Below are 26,284 nucleotides of genomic sequence, written 5' to 3' on the forward strand. Positions count from 1 at the left end.
GTACAGCCTTTTTCGGTGTACGTTAGTTGCATTCCCAGAAGAGTCAGTGCCCATTGAAACTGCTGAAAATACATAATGTTTAAAGCAGTGAACTTTTAGGTTCAAAAATTTTAACCTGTGTAACTGTGTAGTAGGACACTTGAAAGCCTTGCAGCAATTTTTCGTTGTGTCTGGATGTTCCATGAATTTCAGAATATCTGATATACCTGGCTTCTAATCACAAAGATCCATTGAGGCTTCCCCAATAATTGTGATAATTAAAAATGACCCAAGCATTTCCAAAATGCTCCCTACTTGTGGTTAGAGGCTCATGGGTTTGCCACCTCTTATCTTGCATCCATGCAATCAAAAGTTTTCTGCCTCATTAATCAGACCCTTCTGTTTTCTTTTCACTCACTGGTCCAGCACTCTTTGCTTTTATTTTTCTGTTTTTAAATCTAGTTTCCAAACCACTGTTCTTTTTCCCATACCAGTGATTCTCAAACTGTTGACTTAATACTTCCTTCTCTTTTCCCAGGGCTCTGAAATGTGTCCTAAAGAGGTCTGATATGAGAAATTTCTTGAAAGTTTCACATTTTATCTTAAACATTCATATCTGTTTTGGGTTTACTAAGTAATATTTTAATAAGTAAAAATGTCTTCCTCTGTATCTCTTGATTACAAGTGATGCTGTAGGTAGATGATTCATATTGGTCCAGTGGCTTGGAGTACACTCACACACACGGCTGTGTACTTCCACTAAATAGAGCACAGATTATGAAATATAGCTCTGTTGATACAGACTCTTTTTAAAAATTATGGTAATGTGTTCCTGTTTGAAAAGATCAGAAAGAATACTGGAGATCTGGAACTACTTTTGAGAGGGTCTTGCTTGGTGAGAGGCAGCACTGTAGGACAAAATTAGAAAATTAATGTCTCTGTAAAAAGAAGTAAGAATGTTATATTTAAACCATTTTTCAGGACTATGTTCTTTATTTTCTTTTATTTTCTGTGATCTTTTTACTGTTACATATTTACTTCTTTGGAAGGAGTATCTATTTCTTTCCATTCAAATTACACTATGTAAAATTATAAAACTTCAACTCTGAAAGATTTTCAAATTCTTGACTCTTGAACTTTCTTCATCACACTTTCTTTGATTTTAAAATCAGAGGAACCTAGTACTTTTGGTTCTTATGCAGAAGTGTTAAGGGAAACCAATTGGACAGCTCTATGATAGTATTTTTGCTTTCTGTTCCTCAGAGGTATTCTCTGCACTGAATTTCTAAGAGGAAATCATTTAAACCATTTAAAATTTTACTCTTCTACTTAAGATTCTATTTAGTAAATTAGTATAGAAAGTGTTTATTTATAGTCAAGGGATAAAATTACAACTTTTTACAAACATTTTATTTCAGAAACCCCTCCAAGTACACTTTAATATGGCATGCTTTTGGAATTGATATTTTGAGTATTTTCATTTTAGATGTATTCTGACACATTTTGAAAGTTTTGTTAGCTGACTGCATGTTTTCATACTATTTTTAAGATACTATTTTTATAATCAAAACTGAAAGATTGCTTCATTTGTTAACTGTCTTTCAAATCTTAACTCATGTGCCTTATGTGTTTGTTATTGAAACCACTACTTAGAGTGCAGTGCATTGCAATATGATTTTAAAATTGGTTTTAATGTTCAGAGCAAGGATTATTAAACTTTTCTTCTCCTTTCCCTTCTCTTTTTCCCTTACCTTCCTCTCTCCCTCCCCCCCTGTTTCCTCTTCATCTCTCCTTTCTTTCCTCTTTCTGTCTTTTGCCTCATCTGTTCACTCTCATCTGTTTCTGCTTTCTACTGGAGAAACAATTTGTAGGGGTTTTTATTTTATAGAAAAAAGGAACTTGGAAAAGAGCTAGGTAGTTGTGAATTTGATACTAGCAATGTAAGAATTGCTTACTGTTCACTTCATAAAAGAAGCATTTGACTCATGGGCATGATTTTATTTCATAAAACAATGTCCCACATGCTTAATTGGAATAGCATATTGCAAGTTACAAATATAGGCAGCACACAAATGAAAGGCATCCCTACTAACAAAATGTAGGGGAAATTATGCATTGATTAGCTTTTGCAAAATGGGCATGGTCAAGTCATATTTAAATTATGTGTATAAATTTGTTTATTTAGTCTTATCACTACCAATTTAGTTTTTCTGGGTTTGATGTTAAAGTTTTACATGTTTGCATCATGAGTAGTTTGGGCCTAGATAACTCATTTACTTTAAAAAATATTTTTAAGTGTATCTGTATACTTTTAAGTATATATTAATATTTTAAAATATATTTTTATTTGATGTGCATTGTTCTAAGGGGATCATATATTATTAAACTCCTTCATTTTTCATAATTTGCTTCTGGAGAGATTTGATATTTCTCTCTTCTGGTACTTGTTCTTTTTTTTTTTTCTTCTTTCTTTTTTAGGCGAGGCATCCCTTGGTCGACCTCACAGATTGCAAGGACCTTGTCAGTTTACAACCCCTTATATTTTAGATTTTTTTATGCTTACAGCACCTGGTCTTCCTAGGTGCTCTCCCATCTAAGTCCTAACAGGCCCAATCCTGTTTAGCTTCCGAGATCATTTGGGATTGGGCTTTTGTTCAGGGTGGCATGGCATTTGTTTCTCTAATGATCTGTTGAAGGACCATTTGAATTGGTGCTATTATCCTTAGGATACAGTTAAACCTTTTGTTCCTCTTCAGCACATGGAAATAACATGTTCTTAACTTCTCTTGGGAGTTTCTGGCCACATTTCTAAGCTTAAATTAAGACAAGCAGCTCAGGAATTATCTCTAGCTACAGAATTTAGCATGATAATGAAATGATAAAAGTAATTTCTATAGGGATCTATTGAAATTAAAATAGTTTACAGTTGTTAATGATTATTAATATGGTATTTGCAATGATTTTTCACATGGTATTTGAGGAATATGCTGTGTGCTAAAAAAAATTCTACTTGGAAATTAGAGACTACATGGTTGGTTTTTATTAATGACTTAGATAGTGTTCTAAAAGTTGTCTCTGCTACAGTGATCTTTATTTAGAAACTGCTCTTCCTAACATAATTTTGAGAACTACTTAGTTCACGGTGATCAGGCTTGCCATCATTTATACAGCAGTTTTGCATGCTCTTTTTACATGAGTGGTCGGGATTATGATATCTTAACACTAGCCATAAAGGCATACTTTTTTTTTAAGTGATTGTGGTGAAAAACCAGTATTAATACTATATCAGTAATGAAGATGTTATAACTTTGCTATGGTAAAATTATCTTGACCCTAATTTATGTGAAATGACTGAAAAATGACTATTTACTGATTTTGTTTGACTAATTAATGGTGGATTTGTTTAGATTTAGAGAAAGCAGATAAATTTGAGTTCTTTTAAATGAAGTGTTAAGTTACATTCTTCAGAAAAAAAACACTCTATAAGCAATTACCATTAAATTATAAGGAGGTTAAGGCAGAGGTATATAGAATATACCATTTATTATAGTTTACTGATTCATTTATGAAAAAACAAATATGACTATTCTGAAGTTAAATTTTAGTTCAAGAATTGTCAAGCGAAGCTGAAAGTACTTCTGGCTATGGGCAGTTCACACGACCCTCTTCTTGAATATATCATTTGCCATACATTTCTTTGGCCTAATAGTTACGTAAGGGAAGTAAGCAGGAAGCGTAAACCTCCACCTTTGTATAAGTCTACTATCCTAGTAATTGGAATAATTGGAGACTAAGGCTTTTTGGCTTTCCTCAGGCCTTTCAGCTCCATATTTGGCATTTGCTTTATTAATGTCATCATAAGAATCATAAAGAATGTCATCACAAGGTAATTGCAGCCCAGAGAGGAAAATTGACAGTCATTTGTTGAATCTGGGACAAGAGCTCAAGAACTGGGACAAGACTTAAGTAGGGTGATAGTAGGGGGAGGCATTTCCTATTTTGATGCAATTTCCTAAATCATAAATTAGTAGTAGGAGAATAAATATAAAAACAAAACGAGCACAAAAAAATTTAGTTCTTAAGGAGATTGAAAATATAATTTTATTTTGGCTTAGTGTGAAATAATATGTTTAACATTTATTGTGCATCATTCTGGGCCAGATAATTGCTTTCTTTTTGTTATCTCATTTAATTTTATAACAGCCTTATGAGAGGTGGATATTATTGCTCTTATGTAGATGGAAAAACTGAGGCTATATATTGCATGACTAGTAAGTAGCAGAACTGGTATTCAAATTCAGATCTGTCTGACTCTAAGCCCAATCTGTGAACCATTACATGACATGCTATGACTTTCTTTTCAACTTAACATGTCTTTACTAAGAGAAAATAGGATATGAGAAAACCCATCCAGAGCTTAGTCCTTCTGTAGATTCCTTTTAATTAAAAAAAAAAAAAGTGTTTTGACTTGTTACCACTTTAGTGTTACAAATTTCCAACAATTGGAAAAGTGTGTAGCGATTATTCACTCCCTCTAAAAATTAGTGAAATAAAGTCTAGTAGCATCTAGCTTTAACCTTTTATTTTATTTTTAAACAGAAACATTGTTCCTTTCATCTTGAGAGAGTACAAGAATCACAAAAGGTCACTATACAGATATCACAGGTTAGAGAGATTGTACCCTTTTCTGGATAAAAAGCATAAATCCAATGGCCACAGGCCTTATATATAAGGAGGGGTTGAAACTGACTTTATTTAGATGAACTAAATCACATTCCCACATACCCGATTTCTCTAATGAGTGACGTGACAAGCTATCAAGTATTATAATTCACCTCCTATTCAGAATAGTGAAGGGAATTGGAGAAAAACAATTATGCAGCCTTTTATGACTTGCTTTCTAGAGCCATTTTTTACATTATGTGAAAGTTTTTTGGTAGAATAGAAAAGTTACCAGTGAAAATAGCAGGTTTTCTGTGTTGTACACTCAAATGAGTTACCACAGAAACAGTAAAATAAAAGTTAATATGAATACAAACTTTAGGAACAGTAGAATTATAGATCTGCTTATATATTTCAACAGAAAGTTTACCATTTTAGAATTATCTTTAAACTCTGCATTTAAGTTGATCTTTTATTTAGTTTGGAACTAGATGGCTCTTTAAACCTTGCCTATTAATTTGATAATTTGTTTCTGAATGGGGTTCTTCAGTACAAACTAAAAGAAGATCCTAAGTAGTGCTCTTCATTGCCTTTCTAGATTTTTTAATTGAGCATTGTAAGTAATTAAGTAAGTAAATAAATAAAGTATAAATATAGACAAACACGTAGCCTTATAAGCATTTTGGCAATGCCCAGAAGTTTAAAAAAAAAAAAAAAATTTTGTAGTCCTGATGTTCAGGGAGTTTTAAATGTGGTTGGAGAGAAGTTTGCCTTTTTTTTTTTTTCCCCCTAAACCAGGCAAACTTAGATGTTAAATAGAATCTGTGTTTCTATATCGCTTAGCTTTTTTTATGAGAGAAGGTAGACTCTGATAATCAGAGAAAATACTCTATGGTGGCTCTCAGCATATGGTCTTTTTCATTTTAGAAATTAGCTCATGAGTTGTAGCCCGATTTCCTCTTCAGTTAATTGTTTTCCGAGTAGTTTTGAAATTAAAGAGGATTCCTCCTGCTTCAAGTAATAAAATTAGTTTTATCTCTTGGTTATATAATAGATTGATTACTTGTGCTGAGTTTGGTTTGTGTTATTCCTTGGAATTTCTTTGCAGATTAGTTCTTAAGCTTCCAGAGAAATTGGATAGACTTCCAGACTTAAGAATTTCAAGAAGCTTAATGAGAAAGTGTCAGGTGGAACACTGCCTGAAAGTTACTCCTTTTCCCCATAATTTTTTTTCTTGAAATTGAGGAACTTATTTTATTTTTACTGTATACATCATTCTGTACATAGTCACACATTCATTTTAAAATTCCCATTCAAGATCACCTAATATCCCTTTGTTTTATTTATTTGCATTTGACCCATTTGACTATGGTCTAGTTAATATTTTAAATATTATATTCTGGTCATATGTGTTTAAACCAGTACACATTGGCCTTTTCATTAAAATAGAAATGTTTGTTATAAATTTATATACAAATACTCATTGTTTTCCATATTTACTCGAGCTACCTACAAGTTAGAAAATAAGTTATAGCTTTTAGTGTTACTCAACAAACTTTTTAAGTAGCTGGTCAAAAAGATGGCTGTTGCTTTTTTTTGATAATTGTTGCTGGCAATAAAGTGCCTTGGAGTATTATAGAAGTCTCATTGGTTTGTTACAGAAAACTAGTTTCTGGCAGTTGCTGATAGAAGCATACCAAATTGTGTTTGCTCTTTTTATGTAAAAATACTTTAATGAAAATTTAAAATTAGCATTTGAAGTTTTAAACCACTGAGCATATTTCTTGATGTGTTGATAAGTATGGTCATTGCCGCCTACTTTGTAGAAACTGAGACCTTTTCCTAGTTTTCTTCCCTTAAGTTCACATCAGAGAATGAGTAAAATGAGGGCAAAGGAAAGAGTAGATTACAGAGTGCATGTAGTTAATCCTACAGTTCTGTCTACAGTATGAAAGAGAAGGATAAATTATTGCACACACACGTATCAATTTATGAGCAGATCTTAGAGATATTTATTAATTGAATTATGTGTGTTCCTAAAATACAATTACCTAATTTATTAAACGGCTTTTCTCCCCACCAGTTCTGTAGAAAATGTTCTCAAAACACTCGTGAAAAGCTGCCGACCGTAAGTAGATTCTCAATTTATAAAGCCTCATGTTGTTTCTATAGGCTTTCCTCCATCTTTAGTATGCTTTGAAGAAGAAATTAAAGGTATAAATAGTTCCAGATGTTGTGATGTTAGTCACTGGGCACAACATATTTCCAACTCAAACACAAGTTTTTAGATTTCATTTATAAATTTTTTAGAAAATTTTAAGTGGTGTGGGTTTCAGCCACCTATTAGTAAGAAAGCCATAATTAATGTATAATCATCTTTATCTGAAAGGTTGAAAGTATTGTTACTTAGATCAAAAATATTTTCCAAAATCAGCATTTTAGGTGTATTGCATTAAAATACGATTAATAACAGGAAGGTTGTCCATACATTTTCTTTAATGTTCAGTAAATATTTGATTTCCATAATGTTCAGTAAATATTTGATTTTAAATATTCCATATTCTGATGTTTAAAGATGAACATGGATAGACTTTAGTTTTAATTAATTAAAGTCCAGTTCTTTGGACTTAAACTATTTTTCTCATCCATATTTATCAGGCTGTTCTAAGACTACTTAACCCTGCTATTGATACAGAGAATTCTTTGAACGGAAATTCCTATATTAATCATCTACTTGTAATATGAGTTAAAGCTATTTTATAAATCAGGTATTTGTTGCTGGCCTACTATACTACTCAGTCTTGGACAAATGTATTTTCAGGATGTCTTAAAATGTGTTCCTTTTAAGAGGCTTAAGATGTAACTTGAGTCATAATCCACCAATGAGCACTGCCATTTTGGACTAGGCGGCTACTCTCTTGGCCTCTGTTTCCTTACTGGAAACTTGATCATCACTGAGGTACTTACTGGTTTTTAGGGTGTTAGATAATTGCTAGGACACCCAGGCTTTTATTTTTGATCACTAGGCTAACAGTCGACTCTGAAAAACTAGGGAGGGGAATTATGTGTAAGAATTTCGAAAGTGGAATATGTTCTGCTTTAAAAAAATAATTCTAACCTGTTGCACAGTGACCTAGCACATAAATGTTTGGTGAGCTCAACAGTAGTATTATAAGAAATTTAATTTAATTTTTCACATAAAGGAATGAAGTGTGATTCTGATTAACATAGATGTATAAATACATAGTGGGATTAATAATATGATGGTAGGCCAAACAGCTGTATTTGAAAGGTTTCCTAACTTTTTTGGCCATACCCAAAGCAGAATTTCTCATATACTTTTTGTTATTTTAAACTCCTTAATGAATATTTGGTAAATTATACATTTACCTTCATTTTGTGTGTGTACACACTTCAAATTTTAGTTTTGTAAATCTTCTCTACCCCAGGGATGCACCTGGCCATTTCATAGAATTATAGACTGTTAGAGCCTATAGGACCAGATCATCTAGTCCAGTCCTGTCTTGTATACAGGAGGAATTTGTGGTCCAGTGAGGGTAAATGGTTTGTTCAGAGGTGCCTAGAGATTGATCTCTTTCTCATTTCACTGATTGTCTATTTCTTATATAGACTGGATTCTCTGTGACAAAATTTTTTCTATTGCTATTATATAGCACACAAGAAGGAAAAAAATACAACAACCATGTTTAAGTTTGTTGGTGATTTGAGTGACTTTGTATTGTATTAGAGTTTTATCAACTTTATAGCATTTTTCTTAGTCCCATAGACAAGAATGTACTTTCTTACCCTAAGTGTGTAAGAGTATATAGAGTTGTAAAAATGTGTTTCTTCTAGGCTAACTTGACATTTGTGTAGTATGTGATATGCCTTATGAAATTCATTCCTCTCCTCCCCCTTTTTTTGTCAGTTGTATGTTAATGTTGTAGAGCTTTTAGCCAATGATCAGGTACACGAAAACCTTGTTTGTTATTAGATATTTTCCAGCAGATGCAACAGCTGAGATGCTAGAAGAATGGCGACCTTTAATGTGCCCTTTTGATGTGACAATGCAAAAGGCCATCACTTATTTTGAAATATTTCTTCCTACCTCCCTTCCTCCAGAACTTCATCATAAAGGTTTTAAGTAAGTATATACATATCTTGACAAATTCTAGAAGATAGCAGGAAATACAGATATATAGGCAAACTAGTAAAGCAATAATAAGTAAAAAAAATTTTTTGCTAACTGAACCATTATATTGATACTTGAAGTGTGTGAAAGCTAAAACAGTTAAATACAAGATTATAAATAGGGAATAATGCTTGTATGTCAAGCCAAGGAAATAAGGACTTTAAGAAATCAAAAGAGAAGGAATAATAAATGCAAAAAGGAATGGAAAATGTCAATCAGTAGTGATAGAAATGTTAAATTTCAGAGAGTTTCGGGAAAGGAAAAATGTTTTCCTAAAATCTGGTTTTAACCCTCATCATTTGTAGTTTTTCTTGGGTATCTTTTATAATTTTTTAAAACTTTTTCTGGTCTTTGCACCATTAAGTTATAGGTGTATAATAGACCCTAGAATGAAGAATATTTAGACTGTGCTTTTATAAAAAAGGGAAAAGGATGAAAAAAAACTGGAAGGGTAGTAGTAATTATCATTGTGTTATGGGTTCATGCTTAGTTCCCCCCACTCCATGTTTCCTAGAATGAGATGCCAGATCTTTTATTTCTTTCAAATCAGAAATTTTGTATATAGCTGTATAATTGTGAAAATTTAATTTTAATTTAAAAGTTCTAAAAACTTTGAATGTCTTTGACATTTTAAAAGATTGGTTAATAATATTCAAACATTTTCTTGCCCCTGTATTTTCTTCTATTTCTTTATTTTGAGATAGTTTTCCCCTCCTATAATTTAATTGCACCTAATACTTTGTGGCTCATTTTTTTATGGAACACTTACTGTAGTGCTGTTTGATAGTGTAATTACTAATTGGCTTATTAAAGATAAGAAAGTAAGGCAGAGTTGCAAGAACATGTAGTAATAGGAAAGTATTAAAGGAGAAAGGCAGGGAGAGGAAGGAGAAACTTATAAACAGTGCTAGGAGTGGACAGTAATTACTTAACAATGAAGTAAAAGTTACATGAGATTAGTCTTTTCACCGTAAATAAATTGAAAGGAGAATATTCAGACAAAAATAGTCCTTTGTTCCATTAAGTTTGTAACTTTCAGTATTATTTTTTCTAGGTTGTATAGTTATCAGTAAGAATAATAGATTTAAAAATACAAAGGATACTTGGCTTTGAACCACTTTCTATAAATCCCTTGCTATTCATAACATTTTTCTTCTTCAGACTTTGGTTTGATGAATTAATTGGCCTTTGGGTTTCAGTGCAAAATCTCCCACAATGGGAGGGGGTGAGTATCCCATTTTACCTCTTATACTTTTTAGTTTGGAAATAAATGCATGAAATCATTTGATAAAGAACTTTAGTTCCCTAGAATTGACTGTTAGCCGTGTTACCAGTTTTTAAAATTTTATTTGCTGTATTCTAACAGAAGTAAATATGTTTTAATTTTGTGTAGAAGTATATACTTGTGATATAAAATACATGAAATACAAGGCCCTGTTGTTTGTCTCCTCGTACCCTCAGCTAGCACAGTGCCAGACGCATACTGGATGTTTTTTGCCTGTTTATTGGATTAAATTTTCTTTTTCTGTTTGCATTGTGAATGATGCTTTGTCATTTCCCTTTTTCTAAGCATTTCAACTGCAACTGATTTTCAATGGGTGATGAGAATCAGAGCTTAAATTTGGAGATTTTTAAAAACTGAGTTATAAACCATATATTAAGTTATGCTAACAATAGTTGCTGAAAAGAACAAATGAATATAGGCTGTGACTATGACATGTAAAAACAACAACAAATGTATTTACTTAACTGTCTTTTTTTGTTTACTTTTAGCAACTAGTAAATCTCTTTGCTCGATTGGCTACAGATAATATAGGGTACATAGACTGGGATCCATATGTACCAAAGGTAATTTAGAACATTTAGACATATACAATATTACTGACATCACTTTTATGTCTTTAAGAAGTGTGTTTTGTGTACTAATTCCTAGCACAACATAAAATATTTTTTTACCGTTAAAAAACATAATTTAGTGGGTGGATCCTTTATTTTTAAAAACAAATTGGATTATATCAAGATATCAGAAATCTGTGATTTTTGTCTTACCTGTAAGAGTGGGTTATTTTGAAAGTACTAAGTATATTATTCAGGGGTCATACACTCCAGCCTTCCAATGAATTCTAGTATTGTATTTGATTGCCATTACGATGTGTTTTTAGATCATTATGTTTTCCTAGGGTAAATAAAATTAGAATGTCTCTAGGTTCAGTGTTCTTAATATCACATCTTTGCTGCTGTTTCACCTGTAGTAGAATCACCTGTGGAGCTTCAGGAGGGCCGGAATAGGGTATTCAGGTGATTCTGAATCACACAGTGACAGTAGAGCAGGGCTGGGGTCCACCAGAGGAAGGCAGATGCTCTGTTTGCCTTTGCTCATGCTGTCTTCCTCTGTTGCCGGCCAGTAGAGACTAAGAAGTAACATTTCTACATGTTTGGGCCCCTTATCTGTTAGTAATGACAGATTTAAAACATAAATTTAATTGTTTTAAAAAGTTTTTAAACAACAGATTAAAATGCAAATTTTAAGGGGAAATATCAAGTCAATGTTAAAATTTAGAGAGGAAAAGTCAGTTGTCAAAGATATTCCCATTTTGTACATTGTAAGCATGGAATGAGAGTATAGGAAAATATCTTTTTGTGCATTTAGAGAGACAGAAGTCAAAATACTTCATGTCTAACTGCAGTTATCTATGTTCTACTTTTTTGTTTTACTATATCTCATTTCTCTTGTTTGGGTATGTAGATACAGCTGCTTCGTATCCACGTGCCTATGACCTCAGAGTGTCAATTTTTAAAGTTTACAGACACTTATATATAATTTTTAAAGAATAAAGCAGATTACTAAGCAATATATAATTTGCTTAAAAACTGACCAAAGAGGATGAATCCAATAAATAACATTAATATATAACACTTAAGAAAAGAGTTATTTGGTAGCTGTAAATGTTCTTAATTCTTTTTTTTCCTTTAAGATATTTACAAGAATTCTGAGAAGCTTGAACCTCCCAGTGGGAAGCAGTCAGGTGTTAGTCCCAAGATTTTTAACGAATGCTTATGATATAGGACATGCCGTAATATGGATCACTGCCATGATGGTTTGTAATACATTATATTTGCTTTATATAGTTCATCTAAATTTTGTGTTAACCATACAGAAATTCTATATAATCACTTAAGTCAATTTTAGTGGCTTAGTTGGTCAGTTGATTCTTGGATATTTTCAGCCCCAGAATGTAGTCATAATGTACCATTTATAAGTGTCCATAACCAATGGACCTTAAAATAATCAAAAGTTTAAAGTTTTGATTCAGAATGTCTGTGACCGTTTTACAGACCAGGAACCAGACTCATAGATTAAAGGACTTTCCCAAGGTCAAATTGAGAATGATAAAGGTAAAGTTAAAACTCAGGGTTCTGCATATGATCAGAATTAATGCATTTAGTGTCAATGTTCACATGAAACATTACACTGAACACAAAGATTATTGACAGAGTGATCTCAGTGAAGGGAAAAGTACAAAGGATTATTTTACTGATACATGGAAGAAAAGTAAAAATATATCCACATTTGTATTTCAACATTATCTTTCAAATAAGGATATAGAACAACTTGTTACTATAATTTTCTGGATTGTCATTCATATTTCTTCTATGGCTGTCTCTGAACAATCTGTATGTGTTATTTTCTCCCAGATTATGTTGTTGTTTGATTGGTTTTATATTAGTTGTTTCTGTGGAAAAGGGAGAATGGTTGGAGAAGTTTAGCTCCTAAATGTTATTGTAAGATTAGAAAAAAGAAAATTCCAGCTCCCCAGTTTTTGCTATTTCATTGTTATTAAAGAGTGAAAATCTCATTTTCTTTCTGATATGCAATAAGAACAAAATCTCTTGGATGCTTGCTCTTTTCTTACATAATCAGTGAGTTGGAACTCGTTTTTTAAGAGCCACAGAATTAGTGAGTAGTATCAGCCTTATTTTAGTTAAAATGTTGCTGTTCTTACACAGTCGTTCTCATTGGGAGCTTCATTTTGCGTTAAATACGAATATTAAATATAATTAAAAATCAATGATGCTAAATGCTGTTACAATTTAAAATTTTTTTCTTGGTATTTTACTATGGAATTACGTAAACATGGATTTCATTTCAGTAGGAAGGCAGGTTCCTAATAAGACATTGTATCTTAGGTCTGTGCTGTTTATTGAAAGATTATCTTGAGACAGATCGGTAGTTTCAAGGCCAAGGTGTAGTCAGTCCTTTATCTCCAGGGCTGTTAAACTTGATAAAATGAATGCTAGCTTTTTCCTCATTTTCCTCCAGATTATGTTGTTTGGTTGGTTGTTTTATATATTTGCTTTAGCAATAGATTCAGAAAAAATTTTTTCTTTTGAGTCAAAACACCATCACGTGTAACAGATCTACTATCATTTGAAACATTTAGAAGTGATAATAAAATATTTTAATGCATTTATGTAAATCTCACCTCTTCACACATCCTGCATGAGAAATCCAATTCTCGAATCATTTGAGGAATGTTTTTATACCTGATGTTACCACTCTTGGTTATTTTAAGATGATAATCTTAGTGACAAGTTACTTGATTGCATAAGAGTAAAAGATACTGTTATCTTAAATTGAAAAATATCTTTTCAATTTTCTAATTTGGCTTCAGTAAGTTGCTCTTGTTTTTAGTAGAATGTTTTGAATTAATTTGTATGAAGTTCATTGGAAAATGATATTTACTCTTATTTAGAGGTAGAATAGATTTTTGTCAGTGGAATGATCATGAGCCACATAGAGATGTCTATTGAAGCCTGGGCCTATTAACCTTTTTAATTTTAATTATACACAGTATAATATGGGTACTGATATTTTTACTCTTATCTGAACAGGGTGGACCAAGTAAGCTAGTACAAAAACATCTGACCGGTCTGTTTAACAGCATCACATCTTTTTACCATCCTTCAAATAATGGGCGCTGGCTGGTGAGTGTTCATTTTTTACTCTAGGGTTTAGAGTTTTTTAAGATATGGTCACATGTAACTATTGCCTGTTTTGTAACCTATAATCCATTTTCTGTCCTTCATTTAAGGTTTGGCTGTATATAAGTGATACAGTTCAAATTAAGTTACTGTGTTCAAAGATCATATATAAACAAATTAAGATAATACTGGTAAGGTAACTGGTGACAAAAATGCCACCAAAGCTGGAAATTATTTCAGTTTTGTGTCAGGTTTTTTTTTTTTTTTTTTTTGTAATGACTTTTCATGGTGCTAGAAGTTAAAACTGAAATTTGAAACACATTTATGTTAATTATTCTTAATAGTTAATTGGTAAGAGTATTTTATTCTATCGAGATACACCGTGCAGGTCTTTGTAGTAAGATTATAAAAGCTATTATTTTTAAAGTCTTTACTTGAGAGAATACAGAGGAACCATTAATACCTATGTGGGAAATAGAACTTACCTAGGACTTTTTGCTTCTGTGTCCCTAGAACAAGTTAATGAAACTACTTCAGCGGTTGCCAAACAGTGTTGTTAGAAGATTACATCGTGAAAGATACAAGAAGCCTTCTTGGTTAACTCCTGTGCCTGATAGCCATAAGCTTACTGATCAAGATGTTACAGACTTTGTACAATGCATTATTCAACCAGTCCTCTTGGCTATGTTTAGCAAAACTGGTAGTTTAGAAGCAGCCCAGGCTCTGCAGAATCTTGCACTCATGAGACCTGAGTTAGTAATACCCCCTGTACTTGAAAGGTAAGTGTGGCTTTACGTGTTTTGTTGAAGTCTCAGCTGTGGCTAGTTATTTTTTCTTCCCTCTTCTCTTCTGTTCTGCTTGGTTTTCTTTTCTTTGGTTTCTGTTTTGCTATCTCAGTGCTTATTCCTGTTTCTGGAGAAGCAAGACATTTTAACATAATGATTACTGAGTGACTTGTTAAAGATTTATTGGAGAGAAAAGAAATTTGACACGAAATGGATAAAATAAGTATTTTAGATTATTTGCACATTTGAATTATAAAGTTTTTGCTCATAAATTAAGCCCTGGCTGTTTTTTATTTTCATCAAAATGTGTCACTAAATATTGTGATCATGGCAGTGAAAGTGATCTTGGATTTCTGTTATTTCTTAGAATCAGTGATACAGAAGAAAATTTGGTGATCTTTATTATTTTCATGTATTTTATAATCTTATGTGTATTTTTTCTACACGGTAGATCTTACTGCATTCATTTTGTTTTTTTATGTTGAAACAGTAACAGAAATAGTTCTCCATTTGCCTATTCACTTACAATATAGGGCCTGGTGTGCTTCCGAAGAGAGAGCTACACTCAATTGTTTTGAGTGTCCAAGAGCAGCTTTTTGTTATTCTTCTGGTGCCTGAACTTGAAACTTTATGATTTCTCTCTAAATGTCTTTGTCAAAAGTGGATGATTAGCTTTTAGAGCCCAGAAGAATCTAACAGACTGAGTTCCACAAAACTCAGATTTGTCCAGGATCCTTAGTGGCAAAATACAGATGACAGTCTATTTTCTGACTCACTGTTGATACAAGATAATTGGTCATATTTATTTGGAGGAGGGTGTCTGGTTAAAGATCTTGACTAAAATGGGGCTCCATTATTTGTAAATTTGAGTTGTTTATGTTATCTTGCCCTCTAGTCATTGCCATAAATATTCAAGTGAAGTTGTACCTCACTTTCTCAACCTCTCCTATTTTTGTGTGCACGGCTTGGGGCACTGAAACTCTTCCAGCACCTACAACTTAATTAGGAAATAGAATGGGGAAGTTAGGCAGTTTCTACTCTGACTTGAACTCCCAATGTTCTTTACTATTTGGCCTCCATGGGGTAGCAGAAGCTAACAGTGGCAGGTCTCTTGATGTTCCTTGGAGAGGAGAGACTTCATTCTAAGGAGAGAATTTAGCTGTTTGCATAGTTAAAATTTTGACGTTTGGGGTGTTTTGGTGTTTCTTGAACTTCCCATTTGTTCTGTTTATATCACTGTTGTCCAGCTGACGAATTATGAATAGTAAGATACATTTTTAGTAGAAAGAATAATTTTCTTTAGTTCTCAGTTTTTTGGACAAATTTAATTATCAGCATATTGAATGGTGTATGCTTGGCCAAGATAAATATTTCATTGACGATATAATGACATTTTTTGAGACTATTTAATTGTAATTTTTGTTTTATTTAGAAGTGGCATAACTACTTTGTTTTAAAGCTTTTTTTCTTTTATAAGCACAAAAAGTTCTATAAAAAGTACAAATGTAGAAAAATATTTAGGCACTTAGTTTTATATCTCCTAAAGAGTTTGATATGTTTTCATCTTTTAAAATAAGCATAGGTTTGGTTATTTTCTTATCTTAGTTATAAACCCTCCTTTTTTCTTACTTAATTATAAATTTAGAAATTTCCCTTTTACATATCTTTTCTGATTAAGAGGAATTTAAAATGACTGCATTTTAGATTTTTTCCTCTTGTAGGATAGATTCTGAAAAGTGAAATCACCAAATCAGAGAGTAACATGATTGTTGTTGGCTCTTAAATACTTACTTAGTGATCAAAGGTTGCATTCGTCTTATTCCCCCCAATTTATTCACTCTAGTGTCAGGAATGTTATCAGACATTTCTGATAGCTGATTTCCAATTTTAAAATACCAATCTTTTTAAAAGTATAAAATAGAATTTCAGCATTTTATTAAGATAGTTTTCCTATAAAAAAAGATAGAGGGGAGTAGTTGTAACTTGTTATTCCTGAATTCTACTAATCTTTGACCATTAGATTAGATGCAGTCCTTTTGGAATATGGAAGTGGATTAAGATGGCTGGAATAACATAAAAATCTACCAGTTTATGTTCTTTTTCACTGTGGAATTTACATGGAGAAGGGTAGTAAGATGGGAGAGGATTGAGGAAACATGTACCTTTTATTTGTATAATTCTGTTAATTTTAAGAGCAAATATTTACTCAATATTCCGCTAGGTCTTTTGAGCTACGCCTCTCTTGCTCAGGCCCGCTTCTCCATCTGGAAGTGTACTTTCCCTTCTAATAAAGCTTTTCTTTTCTACTGTTAAAAAAAAAAAGAATATTCTGCTAGCTACAGACCTTTCAAGCAAAATACATTTTATGAGTTTTGTATATTTAATGTGTTATATATGCTTATCTGTGATGGAAATTTTTTAAAATTCTGTTTCCAAACTGTAGAACATATCCTGCACTAGAGACTTTAACAGAACCTCACCAGCTCACAGCTACTTTAAGTTGTGTAATTGGAGTAGCCCGCAGTTTGGTATCGGGGGGCAAATGGTTTCCTGAAGGTCCAACACATATGCTACCTCTGTTGATGAGAGCATTGCCTGGGGTGGATCCAAATGACTTTAGTAAATGCATGGTGAGTATATTTATCATTCTGTTTTGTATCTAAGTTATAATTGTGAAAATGGACATCCTATAATTTTTCTTCAAATACTCTTCAGAACATAATTCAGTGTAAATTTTGTTAATAATAACAGATATATCTGTAGATGTCCAAGTTTAGATCTGTGGACAGTTGATCTATATAACATCTTCCTTTCAAAGTAATTTACTGTAACCTATATGCATTTAATGATCATTTGATGTTTTAAAGCTCATTTATTTACTACTTTCTTTAAGCATAGATATTAAAAATCATAGAATATGATCATTTGTCCTTCCCTTCATCTACACTGGTAACAGGGGGCATAGCACAAGTTACTGAGTGTAAAATGCCAGATGCTGCTTATACACGCATCTCCTGACTTAAAACAATGATTCTGGTCTCTAGCTTTTGCATTAGTATTTACTATTTACCCTTAGTTGTTGTTACATGTTTCAGGTGGGAGGCAAAGTAACTTCTCTGTGACAAAAGGTTGTAGAATTTTGTGCTTAAACCTAATAAGTATATGAAAATAAATATAGTAGAATTGTATTACAAAAATAACAGTTCATTGTGAAAAACCTTGAAATGTTCAATTCTAAGAGAGGAATTTTAAGAAAAATTGTTGTGGGATTTCCCTCAACATAATTTATTTGTATACTTTATTGCAGATTACTGTATACTTGTATTTTTGAACTAGAATTAAGTGATTTATGTTAAATTTGTTTCATTTTCCCGCAGATTACATTCCAGTTTATAGCAACATTTTCCACTCTGGTGCCTTTAGTAGATTGTTCATCTGTACTACAAGAAAGAAATGACCTCACAGAAGTAAGGATGCTTTCTGCTTGTAAAGAGATTGGTTAATTTTGTTCTAATTCTTATTGTATATGCATAGCAATATTTGATAGTTTGAAAGCAACTTTGGATAGATGCTAACAAATTAAAATTTCATTTTTGTAACTACAGCAATATCAATGGAGATCTGTGTCATCATTGCTATTTTGACATCTAGAGGTGTATTTCAGGGTTTTTTTTTGTCACTTTAATGTTTTGTTACACAAAGGTGTTACACAAAGGTGGTGGTATTTTGTTTTTCCATCTTATATTACGAAAAAATCTATTGAGGGGATTGGCATCTAATGAAGAGAAATTTGGTTTATTACTCTGGTTCTTTTAGAACTATTTTCTTTAATGCTTACTACTTTTGTCATTTGGATGTTCAAATAGTGAGAGATAATCCCTTTTACACATAAACCAGCAGTTTCAAACTGTTTGAAAAATGTAATTAATAATGAAAATGGCTGCTCTACTTCTGGCTTGGCCCTTAGAAAATAAGTTAATTCTTATTTTGGTTCCTGGAAAGTAGTAGATCGAGTTATTCTAAATAAATGATATGCCATGATGGTGTTGTTTCTCATAGTAAGCAATATAATAATGTGTGTTATATCTATTTTGTAGGCCCTAATTGAGTTTCATTCAGAGTAAAATATCAGAGGCTATTTAAAATTTTTTCTCAATAACCATGTTATAGGTAGAACGAGAACTTTGTTCAGCTACAGCTGAATTTGAGGATTTCGTCTTACAATTTATGGACAGGTGAGCATGTACCTCAGACCCGCCCTTTATCTGACATTCAAAAAAATGTTTGTTCTGTCCCAGCAACTTTAGTCTACCCTGCATTACAACCTGTATTTAACTACTACCCCAGGATGATGCTTCTGAAGTTACAAAAGGTGAATTGATTTGTGAGCCATGTACAAATTAAGTAGATATTCCTCGAATAGTCATGACAGTATTTAATCATCAACAGTGTTCAGCCAGCTTTTAGTTGCTAAAGTTATACTTTCTTTGCATTGTTTAGATGCTTTGGACTTATAGAAAGTAGCACATTGGAGCAAACAAGAGAAGAAACAGAAACTGAGAAAATGACTCACTTGGAGAGTTTAGTCGAATTAGGTCTGTCTTCTACGTTTAGTACAATCCTCACGCAATGTTCCAAAGAAATATTTATGGTAAGAATTCATTACTACAAAAAATTAAATTCCAATCTGTTAGTTTTATTTGATGTTTTAAAAATTGAACTTCAAGTTACTTTAAGTGTGTATATCAATGCCAGTATATCCTTTCTTTCCATACTAAAATTTGAAAAAGATACACAATTGATCCTCATTATTCACAAATTCTGTATTTGCAAATTTACCTACCTACCTACTTAAATTTATTTGTAACCCCTAAATCAATACTAGCAGCACTCTTGTGCATATGTGTAAAGTGGCAAAAAATTTGAGTTGCCCATGTTCCCAGCCAAGGTTGAATAAGGTGACGTGCTGCCTTCTTGTTTCAGCTCTCATACTATAAACAAATGTCCTTTTTGTCTGTTGAGCGCCAGGTTTTTCACATTTTTGTGCTTTTTCTTGATAATTTTGCTGTCTAAAATGGCCACCAAGAATAGTACTGAAGCACTGTCTACTGTTCTAAGATAAGAGAGTTGTATCTAACGGAGAAAATAACATGTTTTAGATAAGCTTTATTCAGGCGTGAGTTATAAGTGCTGTCGACTTTGAGTTCAGTGTTAAAGAATCAACAGTATATATTAAGTAAGGTGGCTTTAAACAAAAATACACGTAAAACAAAAATCATCTGTTGATGAAAACATAACCAGAGGCTTGTAGGAACATAATTCTGTATTTCCTTTAGGAGCAATGGTTTTGTTAGATAGCAATTAGTATTTGATAATTCAGTACTCCCATCAACTATATAGAACATAACTATTGCAGATAACACAAATCAACTGTATTTTTAAAATTTAAAATTAAATACTACTTAGGAGAAAAGTTTTGGAAATTGTTTATGCTATCACATGATAGAAATTAAATACTAAATACAAAAATCTGGCAAACCATGATGAATGAGAAATAGTTTGTCCTCATAAGACATCTGTCAACACTCATACTGGTTGATACCTGTTATGTATAGTATGGTCTTTAATACCACACTATTTCCATTTCTGAGATTTCCTTATCTGAGATTATCACTGTTCAATTTGTTTATCCTGGTTAAAAAGCTAAACTGTCTTGCAGCTGCATGAAATGCTTACTAAGATTATGTAAGTATAAAGAAATTAACATAAATATCTCTTGTTTAAAATCAAACTCTTTTGAAAGGAATTGTTTGTAATTTTCAGCATTATTAATCCACATCTAGAGCGCATTCTTTCATTGAGCAATTAAAATTGTTGTGACTTGCTTGTAAAATTAAATATATTGCTTCAAGTCTTTTTTAGATTAGAGGTAAATGTTTATAGTTTGTAGTTGTCAGGCTGATAAAATATAAATATTAGATGTCCCCCAAAAAATTTTGTTGTATTGGATTAGCCAACAATATAAATAAATTATATTTGCTTCTAGGAGCTCTAATTTTGTGTTTAGTGTTTTTGTAGCAAATAAAATCTTGAGCCTCAAATGTTTTGTTCATGTTAGGGCTTTATGCAAAGGTTGTAGACATGAATGTAACATTATTAAACACGTCCTTAATTCAATGGCTAAAAATTTCCTGCATGGTTACTTTGGTTACTTTTAGTGAATACTTTAGTGAATATCACTTTTTTTTATGTTTTATAAGGTATGTAATTTTCTTAAAATGCTGATTAGACATTTTTCTCTTTTAAATATCATAACAGGTGGCCCTTCAGAAGGTTTTTAATTTTTCTATTTCACATATATTTGAAACCAGAGTAGCAGGCCGTATGGTGGCAGATATGTGCCGTGCTGCTGTAAAGGTGAGTTTTTGTTTTGTTTTATTTTGTTTTTTAGACTGATGAATTAATGAATGGATAACCAACAGGTTTATGTAGTTAGTTATATTAGATGTGTTTGTTATACTTCAAATACATAGTTCTTTCAGTAGCTGCTTATAGCCCTTATTTGCTAATAGATAGTGCTAATAGATACTTTGTGACTGTTAAATATTTGTGCTTTTAAAAAAAAACTAATATTTATACAAATATGTTTTCAGTGCTGCCCAGAGGAATCTTTGAAGCTATTTGTTCCTCACTGCTGCAGTGTTATCACTCAGCTTACAATGAGTAAGTCATGAGGTTATCATTCTGTATTTACAATTTTAAATAAATTTTTGCTTGGTTTTTAGAACTCCGTTGATGAAAACAGATTCTTTGAGCTATGCAATCTTTTAATTTCATAGTTTTGGGGGAAATTGCTCAAAATAAAGTATCACCATATTGACAGGTATCTTAGAAATTTTACTTTAATTAATATTTTCATACAAGAATCATTGAGTTTGCCATCAAAAATATCAGTTATTAAAAAAAATATCGGTTATTTTGTGATATGTGAAGGAGCAGACTTCTTGGTTGGTATGTTTTCTTGAAAATTGAGTTTCTACCTCCTCTGGAGGAAGTTCAGTTTTAGGAAGAAGGAATGAAAAGTCTCCCTAAAAGACATTTTTTTAGCTATTAGAAATATAAAATATAAACATTTAAAAATGATGCATTTAGTTGAATACATAGTTTTTTTCCCCTGATACTTTTTTTCCCATTTTTAGATGATGATGTATTAAATGAAGAAGAGTTAGACAAGGAGTTACTGTGGAATCTCCAACTTTTGTCTGAGGTATTGTAAATCTTTGGAATAAGAAAACATTACTATGAAAATGTTGACTTGCTTTTAGGATTTTTTTTTTTTTTTTGAAAATTTGACATTAAGTTTTAGATATTTTTGATACAGCTGCAAAGTATTAGATGTCAATTTCTTGTTATCAAGGGTGTGTGATTGTTGATTATTTTGTATTCAGTACTTGACTTTTTACTGATTAATTCTAATATGGATAACCCAGAAGTTGAAAAGATGTGGCCATTTTTTTTCTCTCTCTACATTCTAAATTTGGCCATCATTCAGACTTCAGTTTCCTTTATGGGTTAGTTCAGGAACCAAAGAACAGAGAAATCCAATGTAAACGTTTGTTGAAGCAGATAGACTTTTTTGAACAGGATGTTACTGTGGCATGGCACATGAGAGCGCATACTCAGAAAATGTGTTTTTATCTTATTGAATTAATTGTTAGAATATAATTAAAATTCTAAAATGTATTAAAGTTATTTTAAGAAACAATTATTTTAGGCTATTTTAGTGGCCAGATATTGACCTTTGCATTAATTATTTTTTGATCTTCTAACCAAAATATCTTCACTGTTCTCTTTTTAGATTACTCGAGTAGATGGGAAGAAGTTGCTTCTTTATAGGGAGCAACTTGTAAAGATTCTCCAAAGAACCCTACATTTAACCTGTAAGCAGGGTTACACTCTGTCTTGTAACCTTCTGCACCACCTTCTTCGTTCTACTACACTTATCTACCCCACAGAATACTGCAGTGTGCCAGGTGGCTTTGACAAGCCTCCTTCTGAATACTTTCCTATTAAGGCAAGCATTTTCAATATTTTAAGATTCAAGAATATATTGGATTATTTTTCTATGGGTCTCAAAGTGTGGGTTTTTTCCTTGTGTATTATGGCATCACTTTTTTAAAGTAGATTATTAAAACTCATTGGGATGCATATATGTTTGTTTGAAGATCTAATTGGCTTTATTAAGCAATTCACAAATGGGAAAGCATTCTATCTAGCAACTAGAAGGGCACTCCCTGGAATGTTTTAAATTTGTACAGCATAGCACTGTAGCTAACTCTACTGTTCTTTTTTCTGTTTTTGTGTGAAATGATTTGGTATGATATATCTAACCTCTGTAGTTCCATATAATTTTATTGGGGAACTCAGTAGCCTCATATAAACTTACCATTGTTGTTGTTATAGTAAACTAATATTTGAGTGCCTCTTTAGAGAGAGCTTTTTCAGGAGTGATAATGTAAGGGTAATATATTTTCATGCCTTTTTTGTGTGTGTTATTTGCTACCTTTGGTTTGGATTACTTATACATACACTTTTAAAACTTTTAAATTATGTATATATGTATTTTTTTCAACTTCTTAACCTGCTAAAAATGTTGGATTTTTCTAGGACTGGGGTAAACCAGGGGACTTATGGAATCTGGGAATCCAGTGGCATGTTCCTTCTTCCGATGAAGTGGCTTTTGCCTTCTATCTCTTGGACTCTTTTCTTCAGCCTGAGCTCATCAAACTCCAGCATTGTGGGGATGGAGAACTCGAAATGTCTAGGTTAGTTTTCTTTTATAATCAATTAGTATTATATAGTTGCAGATTAAAATCGTTTTGTGCCTTTCGTTTTCTCTATGGCATATCTGATATATTCATTTTCAGTGTGTGTTTTGAATATTGCAATAGTAATTATAAAAGCATTTAATATAGTGTTTATATCAGAAATTTTGACATAATATTTATACATTTAAAATAGAAAAACAGATTTTCTTTTTAGTTTGTTTTTAGTGCCTTCTACTTACCAGTTTCACTTATGCATCTTTTGGGAAGTATGTGTAGGTTTAGCCCCTTAGAAAGGAAATGCCTGTTTTTCTAGATTTAGCTTTGATTTTATTGTTTTTTTTTTTCCTTTTTATTAATTCATATTATTGTCATTAATATTACTTTGATAAATATCGCTGAGATTTTTTTTTTCCCCCTCTAGGGGCTTTAATAAGCAACATTTATTTGAGACCATTACACTTTGGTAGTTTGAATCTTTGAAAGTTCCCAAAATAATAGTAAGAAAATTCCTGTGTCAAATATCAGGAAATTTTAATAGCAAATTTAGTAGAAATGGACTTATAAGAAGTATGATCAACTTATGTCAACTAGTATATAGTACAGAATTGCTTTTTTGAAGTAAATGTTTAGCTAGTCCATTTTTTAAAAATGGAATATGCTGGAAGATCGCTGTAATACTGTTTTTCATTTTTGTTAGTGGTAGTGATAGGTAAACAGGTGATTAAATTCAGAATTGCTTCACAAAGGGCAATTGTCATTACTTGAGATTATTTAGAGCTTGTTTAACTATAAGCAGGTCTAGTATTACCAGTAAATACCTGTTTAATTACCTTGCACTATTAAGTGTGTAAACTTAGACGTTTGCCATTTCTTTGTCTTAATTTTGTATATCCCCACTTGATGAAGTTTTTGTACTTCACCCTAAATTCATGGTTTTTTGTTAAATCAGGTTTCGACATCTTCTAAAATATGGAAATACCTTTTATCTTTTCTAGAGATGATGTTCTACAGAGTCTGACTATAGTGCACAACTGTTTAATTGGCTCAGGAAACCTCCTACCTCCACTGAAAGGAGAGCCAGTTACTAACTTGTAAGTAAAAATAACTACTTTACATATTTTACTATTTTGCCACTTGGCATGTATTTAAGTCTTAGTCACATAATGAGTCACTGGTTTTGTTATTATTGATGTTGTGTCTGTACCACTCTAACTTTTGTCAATTGTTAGGCCAGCAATACCTAAGGCACAATTTAGGTCTATAAATTTTAAGGCTTATTCAGATTTTCATATGGTACCAGGATAACTTTCAGTGTTAATGAGTTTTAAAATATGAACTTGGAGATATTTAAGTTCATATGTTAGTTTACTGAGTTAATTAAGATATACACTCTTTAAAAAAGTAAATTTTTTTTTTGGTCTGTAATCAGTGTTGATTAAGGATTTTGCACCAAAAAGAAACCTGGGGTGTTTTTTAATAAAAATTTGTTTAGTGTTATTCATTACGATTTTAAACTTTTTAAATCTGCCAAGTTACTTTTTTGAATTTAAGTGCTTTTCAGAGTATTATTATTTTGAATGAATGTCCTGATTTAGTCCATTGTTAGTGTTACCATTTAAGTTGAAAAAAAATTGTTTAAATGAAATGAGCAATATACGACTTTAGCTCACTTATTAAAGAAATAGCTGCTAGTTTCAGTATACCATCTTAAATCATCTTCTCGCAACATCAACATCTCATTGCTGAGCAATTTAATGAAAATCACGTAAAAATAAGTAGCCCCTCCTTGCCTCTCAGAAAACACAAAGGAGAGAATCATTTGTTGATTTTGCAATAAAAATCTTAGAAAGCTTCAAGGAGTGGTTTTAAGTTGTGTCTTGTTTGTCTTTTCCATATTTTGCATAATCATTATTTGGACTCATACTTTTTCATAATTCCCACTTATTTCAATCTAAAAGCTCTTTCTAGGCATTGAACTTTAGATTGCTCATTAGATTTGAGAGAGAAAAGTAGGGTCATTTCAGGTAAGAAAATCTGTTGTAAGTTCACCTAGGAATTTGCTAAATTCTTTTAAAGAACATCTTTTTTCATTTAAGTTTGATATAAGAATAATTTTACCAAATTTCATTCTTTTAAGAGAGTTTGATTTTAAACTATTTTAAAATGAGACCTACAGCAATGGTTTTGATTTTCCTGATGATCCTGTAATACAGTAAGAACTTAATTCTTTTATGGCATACTAAAGAGATTTCATACGTAATTTATGACATTAGTAAATTTAGTCATGCTCGAATGTTTTGACAATAAGAGAAGTGTGGTCATTTAATAATTTAAGAGCAAAAACATGTATCTTCTGTGTATATGATTAGAAGATTTTTAGTATTGAATGATCATTAGGTGCACTGCTGAAGGGCCAGCTCAGGGGCTTAGAGGTTTCTGTTGCAATTCATATCAGCATGTAACCATATTTATGCCATGAGCACTATAATATGGAATTGAAGCAAAGTCTTTTATCCTTTGAAATGAGCATCAAGACAAAAGTTCCATATATTTGGTCATTATAAAACCAGTTAGGTTTATATATAATAAAATGTATTTTCAATAAGGAAAAGAATACTATGTTAAAAATTTTATTAATGCTATGGTTTATGAGTAGTTTGTTAATAATAAGTAGTTTGTTAGCCTACATTACTGTACATTATAAGCCCTAAAATTGATCCTGCGAATCCTTTATAGGTTTTCCCCAAAAAAAGGCGAAGTTGAAAGATAATGTAGACTGAAAAGTTTTAGAATTTTTACTTTTAGCATGAAATTTTAATATAATAAAACATAAGTAATAAAAATTATATTTAATA

At 31.7% G+C, this 26,284-nt stretch overlaps 1 protein-coding gene across 1 annotated transcript in view; it reads left to right on the forward strand.

Annotated features, from left to right (window-relative positions):
- Nucleotides 1-26,284, forward strand: part of PSME4 (proteasome activator subunit 4) — an 84,034-nt gene that overhangs the window by 18,117 nt on the left and 39,633 nt on the right. The window contains exons 4-20 of the mRNA XM_006909599.2: nt 6,725-6,769; nt 8,636-8,785; nt 9,995-10,058; nt 10,607-10,681; nt 11,809-11,931; nt 13,727-13,819; nt 14,330-14,595; nt 17,045-17,231; nt 17,979-18,068; nt 18,772-18,836; nt 19,102-19,252; nt 20,920-21,018; nt 21,255-21,324; nt 21,801-21,868; nt 22,460-22,675; nt 23,269-23,426; nt 24,425-24,520. Coding sequence (XP_006909661.1) covers nt 6,725-6,769; nt 8,636-8,785; nt 9,995-10,058; nt 10,607-10,681; nt 11,809-11,931; nt 13,727-13,819; nt 14,330-14,595; nt 17,045-17,231; nt 17,979-18,068; nt 18,772-18,836; nt 19,102-19,252; nt 20,920-21,018; nt 21,255-21,324; nt 21,801-21,868; nt 22,460-22,675; nt 23,269-23,426; nt 24,425-24,520 — 2,016 coding nt within the window. The remainder of the gene's footprint in view (nt 1-6,724; nt 6,770-8,635; nt 8,786-9,994; nt 10,059-10,606; nt 10,682-11,808; nt 11,932-13,726; nt 13,820-14,329; nt 14,596-17,044; nt 17,232-17,978; nt 18,069-18,771; nt 18,837-19,101; nt 19,253-20,919; nt 21,019-21,254; nt 21,325-21,800; nt 21,869-22,459; nt 22,676-23,268; nt 23,427-24,424; nt 24,521-26,284) is intronic.

The sequence above is a fragment of the Pteropus alecto genome, unplaced genomic scaffold, assembly GCF_000325575.1.
Source record: "Pteropus alecto unplaced genomic scaffold, ASM32557v1 scaffold131, whole genome shotgun sequence".
Classification (NCBI taxonomy): domain Eukaryota; kingdom Metazoa; phylum Chordata; class Mammalia; order Chiroptera; family Pteropodidae; genus Pteropus; species Pteropus alecto.